General features: G+C 40.1%; 1 protein-coding gene across 7 annotated transcripts in view; it reads left to right on the top strand.

The window, feature by feature from the left end:
- The window catches only part of elavl4 (ELAV like RNA binding protein 4), a 75,356-nt gene extending 54,665 nt beyond the window's left edge, over positions 1 to 20,691 (top strand). Inside the window, exons 7-9 of one of the 7 annotated variants that reach the window (XM_022743572.1) lie at positions 10,569 to 10,803; positions 16,428 to 16,466; positions 19,575 to 20,691. In XM_022743572.1, coding sequence (XP_022599293.1) covers positions 10,569 to 10,803; positions 16,428 to 16,466; positions 19,575 to 19,902 — 602 coding nt within the window. In that variant the 3' untranslated portion in view covers positions 19,903 to 20,691. The remainder of the gene's footprint in view (positions 1 to 10,568; positions 10,804 to 16,427; positions 16,467 to 19,574) is intronic. The other 6 variants (XM_022743642.1, XM_022743896.1, XM_022744052.1 and 3 more) reach the window with 6 other exon arrangements.
- Positions 20,692 to 25,669: the final 4,978 nt, after the last annotated feature.

A 25,669-nucleotide genomic window follows, 5' to 3' on the forward strand; every position in this document is an offset into this window, starting at 1 on the left:
CACACACACACACACACACACACACACACACACACACACACACACACACACACACACACACACACACACACACACACACACACACACACACACACACACACTCACACACTCACACACACCTGATTTTTAGTTTCTCAGCTTGGGCCACACACACCAGGAAAAAAAACTAATCACAGGCAGTAGTATAGATCGCAGGAAGCCAAGGTTTTGATGCACTCAGTATAGGTTGCATTCACAAGAGACTGAATAATTCATTGTGTTCATTCTTGACTGACGCAAGGTCAGTTTTAAAGTGGAGCCTTCTCACGAGTGTGTCCAGATAAAGTGCTGCAGCAGTTCATTTCCACTACTGGGAATAATATGAACACCCAGATCAAAGGAAGATGCTCAATTGAGAAAATAAATGGAGTTTCACATAATCGTTCCTTTCACATCCTTGGACACTTAAAGGTTTAATTTTCACACATTTCTCTCTTCAATGGCATTAGATCCACTAAAATAAAATAAAAAACTTTTGCTCACAACATGGTAATATTGCGGTGCATGTTATAAATCCAACAGCTGGCTTCTGAGGTGTGTATTTGTTTGCCCTATTTTTTCTATTTTCAACTACAAGAAAAAGAAAACAAGGTTGAATTATTAAATTAAGGGCAATTAACTTGTGTTGTAAAAACAAGCTAAAACTAATTATTCTCTCCCTCTCTCTCATATATATATGAAATCTGTCTACAATATAAACATTTAATAGATCACATTTAGAAATGAGCAGCTTTTGTTGTAAATTCCTTTTTCAAATTATTATCCATTAGTTTGATCAATATTTAGGAATACCCTGTTCCTTTTTCCTTAACTGTATATTTTTTGGGGCGAGTTTCAGAAATGAATGAAACTAAATTAAATTAAACACCAAATTCAACTTCTTTCCAACCTTTTATCTAATGGCGCTTGTTAAATCTGTTGTTGGCCACCTGTTGTATTTCACAGAAGCTAATGTTAACATCACTTGGCTCCGAGAGGATATCAAAGCTAATGGAATAGTTTATGGCAGAAGAAATATTATTTGATTCCTCTTTTTTTTTTTAACCTTGTATTATTTGGAAGGTGCTTATACTGTGTCATTGGCAGGCAAACAATTCGTACATGCACCAGTGTAAAAAGGTGTTCTGGTCAGCACACTCTTATGTACATCGTTTTCGCACTGTGAGCCTGCTGACACCCTCGACTACACTAATTGCTATCCTAACTACCACCCTACCCACCTGCCTCAAAACTGAAGCACACAATGATTCACACATATACTATATGCACACACACACAGAAACAAAGATAATGTGAGAGAGAGATGTTCTGCAAGGTGTCCTCAGAGGATTAAGGATCAGCAGGAGAAATGTTAATGATTAATTAGATGTTAGAGTTGCTGGTGATTAAAAACATGGAGGACTTTAGAAGGGCCCTGAGAGTAGTATCCTGGCATCATTGACTCGTCTTTTTCTTCGCTCTATGATGGTACAGGTGTACGCACACAAGGCAACACACTCACATGCACGCACACACGCACACACACACACACACACACACAAGCTGCTATTAGGAGGAAAATGGGCTGCAAATGAAAACTCTCCTGCGACTGCCAAAAACACAAGTACAGAACAAGAAAGGAGAGACAGGGTGAGAGAGAAAAAGAGGGACAGACAGATTTGTGGTCTGTGTCAAACCCATTCCTGGTTCAGTAAGTAACGTAACTGCTCAGGGGGTCTGCGATAGGAGCTGTTGTTCCAGTCTCTTCTCAGAAAAGAATCCCTTGAGAAGAAAATGTATTCATTGCTACAGCTACGAGAACAGTTAGTGGAGTTTATTCTTAATTTCAGAGTTTTATGTTTTAGTCTTCCTGACTTCAGGGACATAACTTGTTGATGCGGCATTATCATGTGGTGCCTTGAAGTCTTGTTGCAGGTCATCAGTGACTCATCCCCATATTTATTGAATCAGTGCCTGAAATCCAATTCACTCAGTGATTCACTCTTCCTCCTGAACTGGGGACTGATTTAAGACACACCCTTACATTGTCCACAGAAATGGAATAGGCTGTGATTGCTGTGTGCGATGCACAGACAGAAATACACAGAAACAGCAATGCTGCATAAAGTTGTTGGAGTAACGGATGTTCTCCAGTGACCATTGGCAGATGGGCTGATGATCCCTAGCTCCTGCTCTGCTAAATTGGGAACATGAAGTCTGTTCTCTAAATGACCTCCTCATCAACAAGATGCACCCTGCAGTCACTCTTATGTTCATAAGGACTAGAAGGAACTTTAAAAACATCACTGTTAGCATCATTCACAGTCACAGGCAGCTGAAACAAAATCCACTGAAACTGCCAAATTGCCCCAGAGACTCAGAGAGCGAACACAACATCGACTTGACAAGGATATCTCTCCATCTGTCCATCTCTTCCTCTGTCCCCTCACTCTCTATTGATTCCTTCTGAATGGATAAGCATATTCTGTCTCTTTATCAGTGCAAATAGTGCAGGCTGGATTCCCACTCCGGCCTTTCTTTCTAACCTTCAGGGAAGGCAGCCAGGCCGTGATCTTGTGCTCTGACAGCTGGTTTAGGCGAGCCTCAATTTGAAACAGATATAATATCAGAGACAGCTTTGGATCGATACTTGGCTATTCCTAGTTTTACATCCCGGACCTGTATACGAGCAGAGGTCAATGCTTACCTGATCAATGACTGCAAATACAATTGATCCACAGACTTGGCTTCTATAAACGGTAGCTCAGATGTGAAACTAAATTGCTGCTCAGTGTGTGTACGGATTGGCTGTGAAAAGGCTGATGCCATGTTCCCTTCATGTGGGGATTAGAGGGTAGCAATGGGAAACATTCCCACGGTAACAAGTTGTTCATGCCATCATGCTACTCAAGACGATGAGTGCCAGTGTTACTAATAAAAAGTGTATTGAATAATTATCTGGGATTGAGCTACAGTTGTATGATAGGCAGTGTGTATGATCAAAATAGCATTAAATTAAGGTTTAGTTACCTTGAAATTTGGCTGGCATGAGGCATCCATGTTTGAAAGCTTTTCAGACATTTCAGTCAAATTTACTGCCAAGTTGTTGTCTGTATATTGGAGCTTTCAGAAAAAAAATCTCAGACTATCTCCACCAAGACAAAAAAACATAACGTTGTTTGAGAAGTTCATTGCACAAACATGCAGCATTACAAATATGCTGCCGCACGCACAGGTTGAATTGTTTATGGGGGTATTGAAAGTCCAGTCATGTAATGTTCGCCGTGTATATCGTTGCACATTTTTATTGGAAGTCAGTGATCAACACGGGAGCTGTGCAGTCAGCGTCTCTGTTTGAGGCTGTAAAGAATTTAATTATGTTTACATGCAACAATAATGGCACTGCTCACAAAACTGTCTGAAGATTACCTGCTTCGTGACTCACCCCTGGAAAATTTAACCAAAGCTATTTTCGTTCTAACAGACACACCATTTACTTGCCAGATAACCTGGAAATAAATACCAGAAAGTACACACCTGCCATCCTCTGTAATCTGTTTTTTTTTTTTTTTTAGATGAGAAAGAGAGAGACAGACAGAGAGAGACATGAGCAGAGCATTGGATAGATGACAGACCAAGAACAAGAGAGGAGCATTACATTTTATTGTCTCACTATTTGTAATCAAACTGTGTTAACTGAATCCAAAGAGTCCCCAGAAAGTTATAACTGACAAGCTTCAGGTGGGCAGATGCTTAGATATTTGTGACATTATTCTGCAAGCGTCAGTTGAACATAATATAAACATGGTCCATTTAATGCATCACTCTCCATAATAACCTGCAGATTGGGCACCTCTATTTGTCCTGCTACTTTAAGATGACTGTAGTGATTTAATCAACTGAAGGGAAAGCTTTCATTCAGTCATTTATACATATATATATACATACATACATGTACAACTGTGGATCATAGGTAATGGTAAAAGTCACTATTGTTCCTGTTATACAGTCTTATTCCGTAGCTGCACATTTCCGTCAAACATTTAGTTTGCTCTTACTGGTGAAATTAAATTAAAATGATGTCTGTGATGTAGCATTGAAAACAGATCAAGCCCTCTACTCTCAGTGCACAATCAAAGCCAATTTTTTCCAAACTCGCAACAACCTTGCTGTGCTGCCTCATCTGCATGGAGCTCATGTCTCTTTTTGCCTCTCCTTCACCTTTGTGCCATGCCTGCTGCGCTGGGTGCAAAAATACCAAAAACAACATGCATTTCAAGGTCAGGGAAATGCCACTTCGCAGTGCTACTTGTACCAGTCTCTCTAATAAAAAGGAGCCCCAGAAGTCTCCTCACAAACCTGCACGGTTCTATAGTTTGATTTTCGGTTTGCACGGCGTACTTGTGAATTTCAATAACACAATTTTTTCTCAAAGGAATTACCCTCCCTCTGTACAGTTGGTATGTTCTCTTCTCTCTTGACTTGAATAATGGATGCTTCCTTTCAGACTGACACCACACTGACTCCCTGTTCTCTGCCTGTCCAGTAGTAGAGAACAGAACGGTCAAGGTAATACGAGCAGAGAGGTGTACCCTCTAGGTGGGATGACTGCAGCCTTGACTCGAGCTATCATCTCCTGTCTCTCTGCCTTTAGTTGTTTTTTTTTGTTTTTTTTCCTCTAATCTTTAGAGCGCATACTATCTCTGTGGTGGCCGACACACATGCACGCACAGCCACATACAGATATGTGCATCGATACATGCACGCACACACCAGACAGATGGTTGAAACTCTGCTCTGACAGAGGCTAAAGCACAGGGCACCTCCACTCTTCAAAGTATCTGCATCTCTCCCCTTGCTGCTTTTTCAAACGCCATCTGTACCCAGGCACACTAATGTTACTTAAAACAAGGACATTGCATTTTTTTTTTCGCTCCCTCTAATTAGAAGACAGCAGGAAGAGTGTTTCTTTCTGCCGCTGCCATATTATAAATCTTTTGGAAAGGCAAGTCTAATCATTTCATACAGTTGGCACAATATAGCTCCAGAAATAAAAGATAAAAGGATGGGAGATGGAACCTGAAAACATTTTAAGATTTTGCTTATGCATGTGTGCATCAGTGCATGCGTCTTTCTCAGAGAGTGTATGGGCCTGCTTGCAAGGATGCAGTGCACTAGATGGATCAACTGTGTGTGTGTGTGTGTGTGTGTTTTTTTTTTACCCAGCAGCCAGGTTTCTTACCTCTCTCCCCTCCTCTGGTCTCTCAGAGGAGCAGTCATTCCTCTCTGTCAGTCAGTCAGTGTTTGGGGAAATGATAGTGGGTTTTAGAGAAAGAGTGGCTTTGTTTGGGCAGGAGCAAGCAAGAATAGCACTGTTTCCTTTCATCATCATCCTTTTACTGTCACCTCCTAACACTCTCCCCCATCACCTTCTCTCCTTTTGTCCTTTCCTTCTTCACTCCTCATTCCCACTCTTTCCCTTTCTCCTTTTCATTCCTGCCTTGCCCGTCCCAACCCCCTGCACAGCACTCGCCCCACCCCCCACACCACACACACACACACACACACACACACACACACACACACACACACACACACACACACACACACCTCCCCCTCCCCCTCCCCAGATTGAGGTAGCGTGTTATTAGTAAGGCAGCCAATGTGCCTGTCGGTGTGTGTCAGAGAGAGATAAGCACAGGTAGAGAGAGTTACATAAGCCTCTGTTGATTACTGTGGAGGAGAGGGAGAGCAGAAAAGGAGAGTGAGAAGAAGAGAGAGAGAGAGAGAGCGAGAGAGTGAGAAAGACAGATTGCTGTACCTTAGTAAGTACATTGTGCTCTAATGTTGCCTGTATGGCTGGCTGGCAGTTGATAAGTAGCCTAGGCTTCTGGGGCTGGTTGAAAGGACAGTCATTAGGTTGGACTCCCTAGACTGGCAGCTTTGCTTCATAGATTGCAAGTTTGTTTTTGTTATAATGTTTAACAGGAGAAAAATAAACCCTTCTCAGGGTTTATTACATTAATATGGCATGACAGAGTGGTAATAAAAAATAAAAAAACAGCTTAATATACTTTCAGAGTCATGTGGATTCGCGGAGCAGATTTTTCATCTAAAACTGGTTTATTAATTTCATCTGCAAGTAGTTTTTTTCTTATATAAAAACGGGATAATATTTAAGTGTAAACCAACGATGAACTGATCCCACTGACAAGTGAGCATAGATCTCCACTCTTGTCTAAAAACAAACCACATGAGCCACACTGAGTGATGTGCTTCTTCATTATGACCAACATGGGCCTTGCAGTTTAGTTTGAGTCAATCCCACGCACACACACCATCCTGCTGCCAGAAATACTCACTTGTTTTTTCAATGTGTATTAATCTGCAGCTGAAAATAGTTCCCATAAATGAATCCTGTCGCTAAAAACGACAATGCCTTGCTGTTTTAAGTAAAGTACTCAGCCAATGTTTTCAGAGAAACTTCTCACTTGAGTTCCATTTTTAGACAAACACATGGGCTTGGGGCTGAATGCAACAATATGGGGGAGTCACAAAGTATTGAGAGACGGACTCGCAGTAGGTACATGGGATTTTTTTTTTGAAAATAAACTACAGATTAATGCCAACTTTATCTTTGAACAAACTAATTCTGCAGAGTAGAAGATAATATACCATCCTGTTCTGTCCTGCAGTTATTTTATAGTGTGTGAGTGATTTGATTTGATGTGACAACTTCAGAACGCATTAAACCTAAATGGAGTATCTGACACACTGATATGATGCCTAGTGAACATGATATAAAGATACATTCAGCATTAGATGTGATGTGAGGATTTATGAGGATAATGAGAATGATCAGGCTTGTCTGTCCATCCTGCAGGTTGATCATTTTAATAAGCTGAAGAATTATTATTTAACATGTTCTTACGGGGTTGTAAAGAAAACCAAGCAAAGTAAAAAACAAGGTAATATGGAACAGTGGATAGTCAGGTCAAATCGGCAGAACAATGTTGATGAGCGCTGTTTGGTTGTATAGTATCACAGACATTGTATGTTTTCATATCAGTGAGTTCACATTTCACACCGCCATCAGATATTTCACCTGTAAAGTTCCATTGATCTCTTCCTGCTCTCTAATGATACTAAACGCAGTACAACATGAGTGTTTCACATCACAGCCTTAAACTTCGACTAAGGGCCAACTTCACTCTGTTGTATCTGATCCAAACAACACCCATTATGTTTCACTACCTGGATATGTTAGTGCTCTCGGTAATGGCTTACTCCCATTCCAAGTTTGAAATCTTGAGCAAGCGATTAACATTATTGCCCCAGACTGCACTTGTTACAGTGGCCTACAGACACAAGTAGACACAGCAGACACAAAGGAGGCGATCATTATGGTGCATGCACACCTACATTTTCTTTTTGCCAGAATTATGGGTGACAGGGGTCAACTGCCACCTCACCTCGCTCACCTCCTTACAGTGCTATGGTTCAAACTCAAGGACACAAGTAGCTGGTGTCACACTGAAACAAAACTGCATGCATAAAAACACTCACTCTCTCTCACATGCGCCCGCGTGCGCGCACACACACACACGCACGCACACGCACACACACACACTCTCTGGACATCTCTACTCCTCTTTTCACACTTCATTCTCAATAGCACCTCTTCAAGTCATTACTTAAGTATGTGCATGTGTGTGTGCATGTGTGTGTTTGCCTTCATCTGTATGCCAAGCATTCGTCTAGAGGCCCTCCAGCCAGAACCAGCTTAGGAGCAGCTCAAGGCCAAACAAGTGTGAGGATTAAAGGAGAAATACAGTCCTCTCTTCTCCTCTCTCGCCTCAGCCAAGGAAGTGAATGAGCAACGCTCTCCTCTTCCTTAACTACCGCTGAGGTGCCCTTGAGCAAGGCTTTTGGAGTTGCTAAGTGCCTTACAGCAGAAGACTGTTGTGAAATTGGGCAGGTTCCAATTATCAAGGTGAAGCATGGTGTTAGAGGAGTTTTAATGCATACTAGATTTATGTCCATTACCAGTTACAGTTAGTGACAAGAGCTCTCCCCGAGCAGTGACTGCCATTTTACCTCACACACAGCACATTCATGACAACTACAGTAATAAATGAAGAAAATTGTAGGAACAGCATTGGTTGTTGTTTGCACTATGTAGATCCCATTAGAATTGTTATTTTTCTGCTTCTGACAAGCTAATTAAAATGTACAGGTACAGAGCTGGCATAAGAGGAAGTAAGGGAGGGGAAACTGTGAAAGCCTGTCAGGGGAGAGGGAGCCAGAGAGGTAAAAAAAAAAAGAAGAAAAAAAGAGAGAATAAAACAGAATAATTTACACTGAATACGAGTTAATGAGATCATCCAACAGGCGTACGGAAAATGCTGTGGTTCAGGTCTGTGCTTTGCAGCGTGTGTGTGGTCAGTGAAGATGATGAGTTAAGATTGTTTCTTGGTGTCAAACAACCTTCTTGATTAGACACGTTTTTAGTTTTTTTTTATCAGTTTTCACAAAAACATAATTTAATTTTGTGCAAAAAAAAAGAAAAGAAAAAAGTTGACAGTTAAGAAAATGTTTCCAGTATTTGAAAGGTGAGAAAATTGCAAAGAAAGTGCAAATTAGCTACTTAGTCTCTCTAAAACTAAAGTGTTTGTGCTGCAAATTGTTGATGTGACTTTTAGCCAGATTTGTGTATCATCTTAAAATCAAGTTTTTTTGTAATACAGATAAAATTAAATTTTATTTCTACTTTATATTTTTGTGGAAAAACAAGAAGCAGAAAATAATAAGCTTTACCTAAAATCCTCTTAATTGTATACCCAATACTCGAACTGTAAGGAGATTTAAGACATTTTTCATTAATCATTGGTTTTCAAAAGGTGTCTTTTCATGTTGCAGCTTGGCTGGAAAGTAAATAACCTTGTGGTGCCTGTGTCCCGGAGAGAAAAAGAGAACAAAAGGGGAAGTGAGATGGTCAAGGTGCTTCTCCGAACAAGAATTCAAGGGAGCGAGCGTCATGAGACGAGCCAACAGGAAATATAAAAAAGAGATGGGGAGAGGGATGGCTTGTACAAAAATGTGGAATAACAATAAGGAGGGCTTTTTATGTGTGAGACAGAGACTGCACACAATGATGCTCAAACACAAAATTCCCCTCTTTCTCACTGCCTCTCTTTTATTCAGTCTCAGTCACACAGACATGCCTGTGTGCACACACAGTGTTATGTAAATAGTCTCTTCGGCAGAGTGCTGCTGTCACTGAGCAAGCATCCTCTGGGCCATCTAGGCAGCCTCATTAAAACAAGGCACAGCATCCATTAATAGATAACAGTGCGTGCGTGTACACACACACACACACACACACACACACACACACACACACACACACACACACACACACACACACAGAGTTAGTAACACACAGAGCATTCACAGACACCAATAAAGGACCTCCCAGGAAGCACATCTCTAAATGTTCCTCTCAGGTGGCAGTCAAAAAATATCTCCAAGGAAACGGCTCAAATGTCACTGAGAACAATGCATGAAGAGAGTGTGTATGGCTGTCTGTGACTGGAGCTAGCATGAAGGAAGAATGGACTGTGTGTCTTTAAATGGACTCATGGCCAATGCCATAACACATATCCTCAATCTACAGCCGGTGTGTGTGTGTGTGTTACTGTTATTCATCTCCGTCTTCTCCCTCTCTCCAAACCTACTTTCAGTCCCTGTGTTTAATGCAGCACATTAGGTTAGGTGGGGTGGATGGGGTCATAGATGTCATAATAAAATTAAATCAGGCAAAAAAATGTAAAATAAACAAGAATAAAAAAAATATATAAAGAATTTAAGTTAGACCAGTTTGAATGCTCTTTGTTGCACTTCTGGAAGCATTAGTTAGTTAAGTTAAATTTATCCAGGAGCTCTCAGAGAGATCAAGGTGTCTTTTATGAGAGAGGCCTGAGAACAAATGATATACACACACACACAGAAACACACACACACACACACACACACAACATCACAACAATTCAGTTACACAAAGTAGTTATCACAAAGCCTCGTGATTAAATTGGTCATCATGCTTTTTTGCTTTCACTTGTTTTGTAGAAAAAGGATGGAAGAGAAAAATGTCTTAGATTGATAGAAAATGTTTTAGTTTTAGCAATCACCTGCAAATTATTATTTTATCAAGCTGCATCATTGCTGTGTGTGTAATCTTTGCTTCTTTTTTACATTGTGAAACAAAGTCACCTTCAATTCCTTTTTGTCAAAATATAGTCATTTCTAAGTTGTTAATTATTTTTTAAAATTGTTTCTTTATAGCCATCAACAGTGTCTGGTTTCACAGCTTCCTCCCATGTGTAAAATTATACAGACTATTTGGGAAAATCATGTTTAACGTTGGACTGGGAAAACACAAGAAATTAGAATTAAATTAATCATACAGTACATACTGTATGTATAGACTGTATATATTCCATTTAAACCCTGTAAAGTAAAAGGGGCCCCTGTTTGTTTGTGATCTGCTGGCCCCGCAGGTGGCTCCCGAGGTGTGGGCTTCATCCGCTTTGATAAGAGGATAGAGGCTGAGGAGGCCATCAAGGGCCTGAATGGACAGAAGCCATCGGGTGCTGCCGAGCCCATCACAGTCAAGTTCGCCAACAACCCCAGCCAGAAGACCAGCCAAGCCCTTCTGTCACAACTCTACCAGTCCCCCAATCGCCGATACCCAGGGCCCCTCCACCACCAGGCTCAGAGGTTCAGGTGAGTACTGGGGCGGGACATGGAGATAAACATGGAGGAGGAGGCGGGACAGAGAAGACACAGGATGGGGTGGGAACGTTTTCAGATAGCGTAGATACAGCATGAAGATTTATATCGGGAAATATTATTTTAAAGGTGTTGTTAATACAGAGTTTCCCAACCTTAGTAGATGATCCATTCTAAGGTTTTCTGATATTAATGTGGTGACCCAACCAAAATTCCTGAGTGATGTGAAATGATTGGCTGCTCTGTGGAGTCATACGGAAAGCAGTCCTGCTTGACAGTAAACTGTAATTGAACAGTGAACATGAGCAGCTTAATATTTGTCATTTTGAGTGGTGCAGTGGGAGGTGCTATTTCAACTGCTCCTGGTTCTAGACGTTTAAGTCCCATTGATTTCTTTACAGACAATGTTAATGAGTGAGGCATCGATGGACATGAAACATCTCTAAATGAGCAATCAGTGCAAAAGATGCATAATAACAGCTGCTAGCTGTTAGAAAATGTCTGGTTGATTGATCCAATCTACAGAATAAATAAATAACAATTTTGGAACAAATGTAACCTTTTGGCAAACATAGTGCCATGTTTTGTTCACAGCTGCAGCAAGGAAACATTTTGAATTTGCTGCTGCTCTGGCTTCTTCTACCAACAGCGACCAAAGCCGTCGCTAAGGAGAAGAAGCCAGGTTAATGTAGCATTTCAAGCATTCGGCCATAAAGTTAAAATAGTAAAAACTGATGACCATATCATGCATTGTGACATTATCCAGAGGCATCACCTCTTCCTATGTTGAGTAACATATAGGAGATCATTAAAAGAAAACTCTTGATTAAGAATTCAGAGTGGGAAATATACTTCTCATAGCCAGTAGCCATAGCCTCGTCTTTCCCAACTCTATTCCACAGACATTATGAAGAAATAAAATTAAACAAAGTGCCTAGAATAAGAATGAGGTCACAAGGTTAATCTGCTCACAAGGTTGGGAATCTCCAGGTTAATGTGCCCAAGCTAAGAATAATGGAAAGCTACTTTATGTATTTATTAGCAAACTTCACAAAGTAGTTTATGCATAATAATATAAATTCAAGAAAACAAGTATGTCATCTAATGTGTGTCTGGTATCATTAAATGACAAACAGGATTGCTATTTCATGTGTGGATATGAGAGATTTAAAGTCTAGGGGGTAAAAAGTACTGATACTGAGTCATCAGTCCTAAAGTCAGTAGCAATTATTCTTGGTTAACTTGACAATAAATGCATTTAATCAAGGAAACACGTCTGTTCTAAACAACAGGCCTGATTTGGAAAACATTTGCACCAAATGCCATTTACAGTGTTCGAACAGGGGATGTAACACCTACACGTAGAGAGCATGAGTCATAACAATGTCTATGTATCAGCAATGATGCAACTTTTCTCCTGTTAACATTCATGCCTGAAAAATACGTCCCCTTTTAGAACAACAGGTGTGAGCTCTGCGCCTGGTGCAGGTGTCAGTAAATCAGGTCCTGTGAGCACTCTGTGTGGGTCCACCCAGATCAGAGAGGAACTGTTCATAAGAGACTGTGGGGTTCTGTCGTTCACAACTACGTATTTCCCCTCATTTCATCATGCTGCCATCGAGCCAACACGTTCCCAGAATATTCCCTCTGAGGCCTGGGCAAAAACATGTGTTTGGATTCAAATATTGTAAATGTTTATCAAACAAAAAAAGATTCATTTAATAAGCATTCTTTGTCATTTTGCCTTTCAAGGCCTAATTCTGCATGATATGGTCATAATGATACAATGCACCATAATGTTGTAGTGCACTGTTGTAGTTTAACTCACTTTAAATACATTTGCCAGATGCAAGACATAATTTATGGTATTAAATACTGCATTAGTCCCTGCATTAAAACCTGAAGTTATTTAAGAGACTTATGTCTTAAATCTAGTGAACAAAGGGCAAATTAAAACAGATGATGTCCAAATTAATTCGAGGATTTGCATTTTAACCTTGTTGCAACTTAATTAAATTGAGTGCATATGAAAGAAGAAAGTTTTTTGCCCAGGTCATTCAGCTCTACACCAAGCCATCACTTAACTTTATATATACAGTATACAGCTGACATACTGTATATATGGCATCCTACCTGTTCATTTCCTGTCGCTCACTGATGACACAAACAGTCCTTTTTTTTTTAGTTTGAATGTTTTACAACACTAGAGATGGTTAGGGCTTATTCCTTGGGGTCTTGTTACCTTTAACCTCAACTACAAGACCGAGACAGAAACAGGTGATCGTATGATATTACGCTCTATCATCCAATCCAACAAGAATGTTTCAGAATTGGAGACAGAATGCGTACTTATACAATTTCCTCTCTCTTTCAATAACAGTAAGCCGGTCGTGCTGTTTACTCTCCATCAAAGTCAGAGCTTGGAAGGTATTTTTCTTCTGGAGCGGCTTCCCTGGTGTGACACCTGAGCGATGTAGCGTGGCTGTGTGTCTGTGATACGCCAAGCCAATTTACAGGCTCTGCAGGAGAGCTGTCGCTTCTCATCACAACTCACAACCACAGGACACTTCCTCACTGTGTCCCTGTGCTCCTGCTCTCTGCTCCCAAGCCCTCCACTAAAACCTCAACACTTCAGAAGTTATAAATGTGCTCGATGTGCACAGTCTCCCTTTTTTTTTTAACTCAATCTTTTAAGGACAACAGTGCAAAAGGGCATTTTCTATTTCCTTATATAACAAAGAATTCTGTCAAGGCCGCCCTATTATTAACTCCTCAATAAGGCAAAATTAAAGTAATTAAAGTTTAAGCTAAAATATATCTAGAGTGATTATGTTTCAAACTTTTAAATGTATTTAGTGAACTGAATTAATGATGCATAAATCAACTTTAAATGCTAGTTAGCGCTGACAATAAAATCGATTTACTAGATATTGTTAAATTAATACTTCCCTCACATGCCTAACAAGTTGCTGCACATATGTGAAAAAAAAAAAAAGAAAAAAAAAAGACTTGGCAGAATACAGTACAATCCACCTACAGTTGTAATTACATCCATCCTATGTGACTAAATGATGTGGGCCTGCTGTAACACAAGTTAATGTATAATGTGCTTGTATGGTCCCTCTACAAGACAGCAAACATAATCGACTGAAGCACAATACACCTAGCCCTAGATCCCGGCTCGTTTCCGATCCTCTGTCGTTAACTAATGGTACTAATTAGCAAATTAGCCTTATTATATCCAGGGCAGGAGCCAATTTTAATTGAACAGATTTTTGTTTCAAAAAAGAAAAGACAAAAACGCCCATTCCTCCATTAACATGCATTGAGAGAAAGCACAAAAGCCCTATTGTTTATATCGAGCTTGGAGAGGCAGTGTGAAAAGCTGGCAGAGTGTTTGCGTGGTGAGCATGCATCAGTGTGCATTCGTACATGTGTGTGAGCGAGAGAGAGGGACTGAGAGAGGGAGAGGGAGTGTGTTAGCAGCAGGTTGTTTTGTTGTGGCCCAATGGCCCGGCGGCCAGCAGATGTCTTAGTGCTCCCAGGTCTGGAGCGTCTCTCCTCTGAGCATCCTCTTCAATTGACTCATTTACCCACAAAGCAGTCTGCTTGTTCCCTTCCCACGTAATGGACTAATTAAGGCTTTAATGATTCTGTATATCCTTTCCTCCAGATTTTTCCTTGTTTTGGGGCTATTTTGTATTTTTAAGAGATAAATGTGCTACAATGCAGAGACACTTTGACCCCAGCAGACCTACAATGTACTCAGTTACTTTAATGTAACAAAGGTCAAATAGATTAACAGTGTGTGGGGATTTCAGTGTTGTACTTATCACAGTATGACTTTATTTACTCATCTTAAACATTTAAAATAAAAAATAAAAATCAACTGATGTAAAGCAAGTGTTAAAATAATATTTTAAAACAGGTTATTGCAGTGCATTTCAGTCCAGATACGCAATACCCAGAGTAAATTATCAGGTGCTTAACTACAATTATCTGGCATCCCGGTGTTAAATTGTCCCTGATTAGAAGACTACTGATCTGTTATCTCTAATGTGTAATGTAAATTAAATTTAAGATGATTAATATAAATAGTATATTAGAGTTATTACTATGAAAGTTATTTATTACACTCCTACAAAATCTAATTGGTGTCTTAATTGCAATCAAATAATAATGAAGTTGTGTATATATATCAAGTAAGAAAATACTGTTGCTTCTAAATGGTGCTGATAGTAGAAGAGGTATCTGGATGATGATGTGGTTAAAACAATTACATTTTCAATGAGATGTTAATGCTAACTTGAAGGTTTTTGTAAATACTGTGAAGCACTATTGTTGCAAGAAAGCAAAGGCTTGTTGACTGAAAGAGACAAGGAGAAACAACCCTGACAGTCGGGTCAAAGTCAGAGAGTTTGTAGTGTTTTCAAGAGGAACGAGGCGTCACCGGCCAGCTGTTGCTCAATAAGCCGTGGCCCCTGTCCATTAGGCCAGAGGAGTTAATAAGACATGAGACAGGCCAGACCCAAGTGAGGAATGAAGGTCATTGAGTCACCAAACAGACTGCATCCATCCAAGAGGGCCAACATTTCATACAGCCCACAGGTTCTGTAGCCTGGCTCACAAACAGACACACACACACACACACACACACACACACACACACACACACTGTAGTTAACCCTGACTGACTGCAATGCCTGTAGCTCGCAGGCTGAAATTATTATGAAACCAGAACATTTCCCAAAAACTAACCCTTTGAGGACACCCTGTAACTCAGCCATTCCACATGACCTGTTAGCACTTAACAGATTGACCCCAACCACAAAGACAGACATTCACAATTTCATGGCTAGTTTAATGTTCGGTTGTGATTTTTTGTTGGTCTTCCTCATAGAAAACATACTAATCATCATCGCCTCTCTCGCTCACCATCATTCAAATACCAAACCATTACACTGACAGAACTCTGGATCATTTCCTGTCATCTCAGGTGTTCTCTCAATTGAGTTAACACAAACTAAAGATCATAGTTTATGAAAAGAAATTTTCATTAACCTCCATCTTTTAATAAACCATCAATGTGGTGGCATAAATTGTATGGATACCCACATGTAATTTCCTGTAATGTAAAATAAGGCAATTATTTGCCATTGGTTGCACTATGGCAAGCCTAGCATCCTAGTATAGCTGAGTGCCATGCTATGCTCCAGTCCTGCCACCATTAGTGCTCTGCATGTGACTGTAATACTGAACTGTGACCAGTCCACTGCTGTAGTCTTGTATAACAATTAAACCATTGCACCTACCATAATGACAATGTGCTCATAGCACTCTGCTCTAGCATTAGCCAGTGCAGGGCTATGCTGAAACCTATGAAATAGCGCAGTGGCCGACTGAGCAAGTGCTGACCATACTGATGGTACTGTAGATTCATTAACTGATGATAGCATTTTCTGGTGGGGCTCCTCAGTGTAATGGGCCAACTGTAGATGGGTTTGTTTGTTCTTGAGTGAGGAGGACCATGCAGTTCCTACAGGGACTTAACATTAGTTCCATTGAGTGAGTCGACCATCTGCCCACCATTAACCCCAGAACCCTCCTTCTCTTTACAGGCTGGACAATTTGCTTAATATGGCCTATGGCGTAAAGAGGTAATTAAAAACTTCACCCAATGCCAGATGTCCATGTTGACTCAATGATTTTTCAATATCCTTTTTTCTGTTCTTTTTTTAGTTTATGTTTCCTTGTATTTTTGCAGTCACTTTGCGTTTGACAATTCGTTCAAGGTCAACTGCATTTTTGGTTCTTTAATTTGTTTGGTTTTTTCCTCGTCAGCTTGAGTTGGTTTTAAAACCCTACCAACCACTTAAGGTGTAAAAAAAAAAAAAAAAAAAAAAAAAAAAAAGCAGAAAACAATCAGTCTTTGTTTTCAGTGGTGATGAATTTGCTTTGTTTTGATTATGACAAGTGCTGGTGTTGTTTGGATTGTTTTTGGGTTGTTTCTGTGTACTGAATGGATTTTGTTCTCTGGTGTAAAACTCCTAATTTCTAGGTGTGTTGTTTTCTACCGGATTCAGGTTCTCCTGCCTTGTCACTCTACAGCTATATACTCTCTTTGGAAGCAAAATTTTAATGTGTCACATTGATTTTATGGAGATTTCCTGACTAGATCATTAGAAAAAGACCTTTGAACATCCACTATCACCTATGTGCAGACTCCTCTGTGTGATAGATCTATATCTGTACGATGGAAGTCACGACAAAATTACACCGTATATTGCCTTAATTTCTTGGCAGCACTAGCTGAGATAAGGTGTTGTTTAGCTAGGACATGGGATGAGGCTGGATGAACCTGGATCCCTGCTGGAAACAGGAAATGCTGTTTCACTGCAGACAGCTCCAGCTTTGGCACTGCTCTGCTCGAATTCCTTCCTTTCGCCTCCATGTTTCATTTTGCTTTCTCGCTACCATAGGTGTTACATAACCCAGAGCAGCAGCCACCGTGGTGATAGATGTTTCATGTGCTGACAGTGGCATCCTGCATGTTGCGAGCACAGGGGACACCATCTGATGTCAGCTTAACTACTCAAAGTTTTGGCTCGAGAGAAATGTTCCCTTAGCAAGTTCCCTTAAAAAGCAGTCATTTTGTCAAATGCAGGAATTAAGAATCTAGTTACAGAATAACACATTAATAGTGATGCAGTGTGGCATTCACATGTTTAACCCTAGTGCCCCCTTGCCTGGTAAGCACTGAGCCCCTCTCTCTGAGTCTTTACATGATTTTCTAAAGGTGAAAACAATGTCTGATTCAGCCGCCCTGATTGCATAGCATGTCATCAAGTTAGAGGTGCGTCAATGATCTGAGGTTATTATATGAAAAGAAAGAGCAGAAGGGTGTTAAGAGCTGGAAATGGTTGGCTTTAGAAAGGACAGAATAGATATCTGGTCAGCTACACTGTTGCTATGCAACCCCTGGTCTCGTCTGTAACATTGGTTAGTGTTTGGTCCCGCTCTGATGGGTACGTTCGCATGCACGTTTACACACACACACACACACACACACACACACAGGCACACTCATCTCCTCATCCTCGCAGTGTGAGCTAGCCTCCAAACCGTCACCCTCACACTCACAAACCTCCTCACATACTCCAGCTTTTGCATACAAATCACCACAAGTCTTTTTTCAAGCCCAGCAGGAGAGGCCTGAACACAGCCCGGCAAGTCAGACAAGGCCTCGACACGTTCAATGCTCGAGAAAATATGAAAATCGTTTCAACAAGACATTGAGGCCACATAGAGATATGAGAGACAAAGGATTTTAGCCTATTATAATACAGCTTGCTGCTGCAGCATCCCTATGGTGACTATAAAAAAATTGCCTTGTATCTCAGTCATATAGATTTATGATATAGTTCCTCTACTACAACCTGTTTCTCTTATACTACTACAATACTCAACACATGAAATAAAAAAAAAAGGCTAATTGGTGCAGAGAGCCCTTTGCAGTAAATGAGCTGACCACCCTAGGAGCTTGTATTAGTGTTCACAGCAACTACAAAAGCCAGAAGCAGACTCTGCATGACCAAAGTCATGCAGGAAGGTCATAGTGATTGCTGCCCATATATAGTTGCTGGATAGAGAGAGAGGGGTGGGGGCCCCAAGCAGCAAGTCGTGCTATCGATCAGTGCCACGAGCTCTGGAATAGACCAGAACAGAAAGCCCTGCAGACTGCGGGAGGAGTGGGAGGAATACACTTTGTACCTTAATGCCATTGGGCTGTAAAGTGCTTCCATTTTCCATCTAGTTTGCTCCCTCTTCCCTCCCTCCTTTTTCTTAAGGAAGCAGCCTTCTCTGAGACAGCTGCAGCAAAGCGGAAATCTCAATTAAAGCACGCCCAATAATGCCTATCGTCGTTTCTTGGAGGGAGGTGGCATAAGAAATGAACCTTTTTATCTCATTTACCTTTTATTTAAAAGTAGGGGTATTTTTTTCTCCTTTCCCTTTCCTTTGAGCGGAAAGGCAATTAAGTGAAGTCAACTGAGGATTCAAATCTCTTGCATCACAAGAAAAAGGAGAAGATTATGAGGCGAATGAGAACAGATTTAGCAGGCTGGTGCATGATCTTTGATGAATTTCTAGCAACGGTTTAATTCAACAACTTCCTGCAATTTAGCTCCTGAAGGAGCTACTCAAGGACACAAAGACAGAACCTTCATCCGCATCTCCTTCAGCAGAAATATAGCCCTGCATGCAGCACTGTCGTCACTCCTGACAGGAGGCCTTTCAGAACTGAGGAGCTCAGGGAGGCTTTAGTGGTACAGTGCAGGCTCACATACAAACTCATGCATTTAGACATAAACATACAGTACATGCACATACATAAGCATCCATGCGTATGTATCCTAATTGATCTGAATTGTTTACTTGTCTTGGAGATCAGTGTCTTTGCGATTGGTAAACTGCAAATATTTTGCAGATTAAGCCCTCAAGCTTGTTATGTTATATGGCTGTAGATAGTGGTGTATCATGCAGGTGAGCACCATGGCAAGCTTTAGATTTGGAAGGAGGATTTAAAGCTATTTGTGAGGTAAAAGCAAGATGGAGATAGGGTTTTCACCAGTTTATGGCCATTCCATGAAGACACAGACATTGAGTTTCACTGAATGCCTTTACCTGTTCAATTAAAATTTGCTTTCTTCTCTCTCCCTTTCTTTCTGCACTCCCTCCATGTTCCCCCACTCTGCCTCTCCTCTCAGGTTTTCTCCCATCACCATTGACAGCATGACCAGCCTGGTCGGCATGAACATCCCTGGGCACACGGGCACTGGTTGGTGCATCTTCGTGTACAACCTGTCCCCAGATTCTGACGAGAGTGTGCTCTGGCAGCTGTTCGGGCCGTTTGGTGCCGTCAACAATGTCAAGGTGATCCGTGACTTCAACACCAACAAGTGCAAAGGCTTCGGCTTCGTCACCATGACGAATTATGACGAGGCGGCCATGGCCATCGCCAGTCTCAACGGCTACAGGTTGGGTGACCGTGTCTTGCAAGTCTCCTTCAAGACTAACAAGACACACAAGTCCTGAACTTTAACAGGTAGAAGCAGTTGCCCCGCGACTTTGTCTGCTCCAAAATTGCCCCCAACCTCCCCCCTCACCTCCACCCGTCCCTTAGCCCCTTCAGTCACTACCACTACCACCCTACTACAGCCATCCAACACAGCAAACTCAAACTCCAACCGGAACACAAAGCAACCGACAAACCATCAAACAAATTGAACTAGAAATGGCTTATATTATAACTTTGGACCTATAAGCCAATGTTGCCTAAGTATTACAAAAATGAAATGATGAAAATGTTCATGAGTTTTTGGAAGGTCCTGTGATAATGCAGGCTTCTCTTTGTTGTATATTCTTTCTGTTTGTTGTGGTTGTTAAAATGATTTTTCTCTTCTGTGTAAACAGTAGCAAATCCCTGTATCCCCTTATTTCAGAGAAGAGAATGTCCTTTTTAGATTGAAACCTTTTCTCTGTCTTGATTCAGGATTTGTTTTCCTTTTGTAAATCCGGATCCACTGTCGTTAGTATTATATACCTCCCTGTCGGTGAAAGGGAGGGGGCTCTTTTTTAAATTGGTGAACCATTCATTCATTTTTAGTGTGTATTAAAAACTTCCCCTGGTCGATTATAGATGGGATTCCACAATCCCAGTAACTCTTATGTAGAAAAAAAATGAATTTCTAACATTGTTTTTGTTTTGTATCGCAAACAAAACATAATGTCTTTCCTCACAGGGGTTCAGGGAGATGGGGCGAGGGAGGGGATGGGTTAGCTTTCCTGATGACACGTTCAGTAATTTAAGAAAAAAAAAAAATAACACTGTTGCCAAAGAGAAGATCTCTTTGCTTGAAAAAATGCGTTTAGAAAAAGATAAAAATAAAGAGAAAGAAGATCTATTTTTATAAATGATAATTAAAATAATAATTATTGAAGAATTTTTACAAGAATCTGGATTTGAAAAAAGAGAAAAATATTTTGACTGGCTAACTAGGGGGGGCCGGGGCGGGAGGGAGGGGGCACCACCTTGTCTTGTCGTTCTGCCGTGGTACTTTATAGGATCAAAGGTTGTTTGTTTTTTGGGGAATCCAAGTTGGCAGTGATTTTGTAGAAGGAAGGTTTTGTGAAAAGGGATGCAAACTGAGGCAGGTGATTTTGGTAATTTTTCACATATGTACTAGTGCGTAATTATTCAACAGCGATACCCAAAAGGGAAGGGAGAGGGGTCTTTCCAAGGCCTAACCATCCTTATAGTCCAGAGCCCAAAGCAAGAAGACCCTTTGTCCACTTGTTTTCCTGTTTTTGTCATCAGTCAATATGGGATATCAGTAAATAGATATATACACATCTATCCATTTAGAGAGCATACTATACATTATCTATATCATTTTCTTCGCTCTGCGTTGGTGAACTTACATTTGAAAAGAACTTCCTTTTAGCGATCAAACGTAGGTGCTATACTACATTATTCACATATCTTAAATATCCAAGTTTGTTGTTCTATGTGTTGTTTAAAGAAAAAAAAATACTTCGATGTTGGCATTGAATTGAGCTGCTGTTCTTTGTTTAATATTTGTTTATTGTTGGCCCACAAAAATCTGGTGAGACTATTTCTTTGCTGAATAACCAGATAAACGACTTTGGGCCTTGTAAGAATCACTGAACAAATTTTTATTTTGTATTTTTTTTGTTTGGCTTGCTGACTTTTAGGTTACTTGCTGAGCGTGAAACGTTTGTCAAAACTTAATGATGATTAGCTAGTTCCGTTAGTCTAGATATTTGTTTCCTTAAAAAGGATCTATGACAACTGTGTCTTTATTTGCTGTGTACAAATAGATGATATATATATATATATATAGTCTACATTTGTTTTACAATATCTACTGTACTATCTGAGTTGTCACTGTTCTTTTGTTTGAGCTTGTCTTTTTCATATGACAACTTATTATGAAGTGGTGGTTCAGTTACTTAGAAAAACTTGTGAGGAAACTGTTCAATTGTTGTCATGTTGCTTGTGGAGAAAAAAAAAAAGATTTGGATTAACTTTCAGTTAACTACCGCGGCAAAAGAAACCGAACAAAAGCTTAGAATATAACTGTATTTGTTTAGCAGTTTATTTACTTATCTATTTTTTAAACTATTTATTTTTCTATTTATTTTTATTTATTATATATTTATTTATTTATTAATTTATCTGTGTATTTATGTATTTATTTGTTTCATTGTCTGTGTATTTGCGTGATTCTGGTACAGGGAGGGGGGCGTTTCTGAGCAAAAGGGAACAAAGCGACTAGTGGAGAGGCTCTTCCAGTAGTCCACTGCACTGAGAGAACTTTTAGTACGTTTGTGCTTTGTACCAATATATCAAAATTACAATATAAAAAAATCTAAAAGTCAAGAAAACTGAAAAAAATGTCTGGAGGGTTGGGGGACGCTCTTCCCTTATTACTAGAAACAGTTACTCGCTATGCATAACCTAGTTAATAGTTAAATTTGCTATTGCTTTTTTCTTGTCTTGTTAAAATGAAATCTTTAGATCTTTTTCAATAAAGTTTAGTCTTAATAGAATGTTATAAACAGTCGTTCTGGTTCAATATAACCTGTGATAAGTTTGTGTAGTTCTAAAAAGCCACTCCGTCCACACCCTCCCTCCACTTACTACCGCTTTGTGATGAAACCTTATGCAAAAATGTGGGTCTGAAAGCATAGTTTTCAGTTTTCAGTAAACATTTTATATAACATTCAGCTCTTGGAGGCTTGGGCAGATACATTTTAAAAAGGAGCAAATGCCCATTGTTGTTTGAGGGTCATTCATTGCACTGGACTAAATCGGTCAAAATCACTTAAGAGTCAAAAATTATTTTTAAAAATATTCATCATGTTTTCAAATGACATACCAACAAATCTTTAAAAATGAGAAATTGTTACCATTGCACACCAACTGTTATTTACAGCAGTTGTTGCTATACTTAAGTACTCTGGAGGTATGAAAAGGGATTGTACCGATTCTATATTTTATATACTCTAATATGATATATATTATATATTTTGAAAGGTGAAAGGTAAGGGAATGGTTCCAGAAGTATAAATATAAGGAATTGGATTTTTTTTGTTTGTTGTTAAGACTTGAAAACATGAAGGAGGTGTGTGGAGAGCATTTTAAACACTCAGACGCATGCTCGCATAGTACATCCTTCTCTCTCACACCTCAGTCATCTGACAGGCCGGGTCATCTGATATCATCACCATTATCCAATCATCATCTGCGCCATCCAATCACATAAGTGTTCTAGTGTCATAACGGCAACAAACCAACCCACCAACCCACCAGACCCCGTCATGCTCCCCGCCGCCGCCGGGAGCTTGAATTATGCAACGACCCCAGTAGAATGTTGTTCTGATGTGTGAAATAATTTCCTACACTGTATGACTTTTGAACTCTTACGATGCGTGCCTGTGTTCCGCCTAGACCCTGTGTGCACATGGGCGTGCGTGTGTGTGTGTGCGTGCGCGCGCATGTGTGCATGTTTGTATGCATGTTCCTTTATGTAACTGTGTGCGTGTTGTGTGTTTGTCCTCATATGTTTGTTAGCGTGGAGTACATCCAGGTGTGTGTATGTACAGTATATACATATGTTAAGTGTTTGTTATTATGTGTGTGTGATTGTGCATTTGGGTCTGTTCAGTGCACATATATACAAAACGTATGTGTGTGTCTCCTTGAGTGCATGTGCGCGCGGGTGTGAAAGAGATAAGAAGCACGTGCGGTTGTTGAAAATGTGTGTGTGTGTGTGAGAATGTGTGTGCATGTCAGGGTGTTTGAAACATGGGGCTGTGTCACCTCGCTCTATGCCCAACCCCTATGGCTCACACCATCCCCTGTAGCGCCTTATAGTGGCAGCCTGCCAGTAGGAACAACGCAGCCAGTAGTGGAGGAGGGAAGGTGAACAGAGGAACTAGGCTCTTCTTGTCAGTTTTCATTTTCCTCCTGAGACGTGTTTGTTTACTATCTGAAAAATCTATAAACGAAATCTTTAAAGACAAAAAAGACGAAAAAATGTTCACAGGGCCCCATGACCGCGGCTCTCTCTACTCTCTCCTGCTTATGTTATTACTTAACAATTATCAATGATGATTATTATGATTATTATTGCTATTATTCTTAGTATTCTTATTCTTATTATTAATCCAATTACTGCGATGAATGACTTCATGTTATCCTTGCTAGTTTAGGTCATTTCTGAAACTGGAAACAAAATAAAAATCTTGCTGTAAATGTTTGTTTTTTCTTTTTCATAAAACTGTTGTGTTTGAATTATTTGTACTTTTGAATGTTGGGACAATAAAATGAGGTGTTAAGAGCTTGGATGTTTCTTGTCGTGATGGATGAGGCATTCAAACATTTCACTCTCTACACACTGCATACTATAAGGAACTTCTTCCAGATAAGCTTTAAAATCCGTCTCTAAGTTGTTGCTTCTCTTTATCCACCTTTCTTTTGCTATTGGTCAGATTTAGTAAGGTAAATCAATGCTGTGCAATAGACATCATCTCATAAGCGTGTGTAATGAACAGTGCCCCTGATTTATTGCATATTCAGTGAACATTGCAGGAGTGTAAACTGGAGATTTGTATATTCTATATTTGTCACTTAATTCAGCTGACAGAAAATTCAATAAAAGATTAATTGAGTCATTTATCAAGGAAAAACTGAAATATTTGACAGTTCCAGCCTCTCAAACATGAAGATTTGCTTCTTTTAAAGAGATTTTTTTTTTTGTTTAATCACTGAAAATGTTGATCATTTCGAGTTTCAAATAAACAATTCTCATCTTTGGCTCAGAGAAGTTGAGAAGGGCATTTTTCATTATTTTGAAATTTTATGAAGTAATGATGTGATAACAAAAATAATCACTTAATTAAAAAAAAAAGATACTGCTCATCATTAGCTGCAGTCCTTGTATATTGTTCTTATAAATGTCTCTGAATATGAGACAAAGATCTCACGTTAGTAATCGGCGACAGTAAAGCTGCAACAGTAAATCAGAAAATTTAATCTGCATTCACTATGACCTTTCAACTACTGGGGGACAGTCACGACTGTAAGGCAGTAACACTGCAGACATAAAGCGCAGTGCTGGTCTCAGTCAGCCCTCTAAGGTGCAGCTATAGGACAGGAGGGAGGAATAAGGTGTAGCTACATCAGTGAGATAACACTGCCCCCTGTATCTTCACCACAGTATCCAAGACCTTTGTGGCACAATACTGTTTCTCACTGAGCAGGAATATCTGTGGTTAACGTGTGCTTTTCGTCTCATCTCTGAGCTTTCCGCATTACAACAAACAAATCATAAATCAGCCCGGAAAAAAAAAGTACAAGGTCTTAGAGGAGGGAGAACTTCCACTGCAAGCAGCTCATCACTGCTGTACGCCACATCTGCTCATCGATAACAATGTTCTCACTGTACTCAGCAATGTCCAGCGATGTGATCCCAGCTTTACGCCTTCATAATTAAAATCCCACCGGAGAGTATTACAGCGGTTGTGGAGGAGATGATAGTGGTTGGACTGTGATAAGTCCAGCCATTCTTGTCTTTCCTCTCCTGTTGTTGGCAACTTAATGACCCTTCGCTCTCATCAAGGCCAAAGTAGATGTGGTGGGGGCAAGAGTCAGGATGGTGTTATTAAAGGAGTCAGAGTTTTACTCTACTGTGGCTCAGACGTGGGAAAAAAATATGCATGACTTAAAAATATAAAAGTATCTGATGCATACACGATGTTTAAATTCCAAAGGAAG

This window comes from Seriola dumerili, unplaced genomic scaffold, assembly GCF_002260705.1.
Source record: "Seriola dumerili isolate Sdu_G_001 unplaced genomic scaffold, Sdu_1.0 BDQW01000002.1, whole genome shotgun sequence".
NCBI classification, from domain to species: domain Eukaryota; kingdom Metazoa; phylum Chordata; class Actinopteri; order Carangiformes; family Carangidae; genus Seriola; species Seriola dumerili.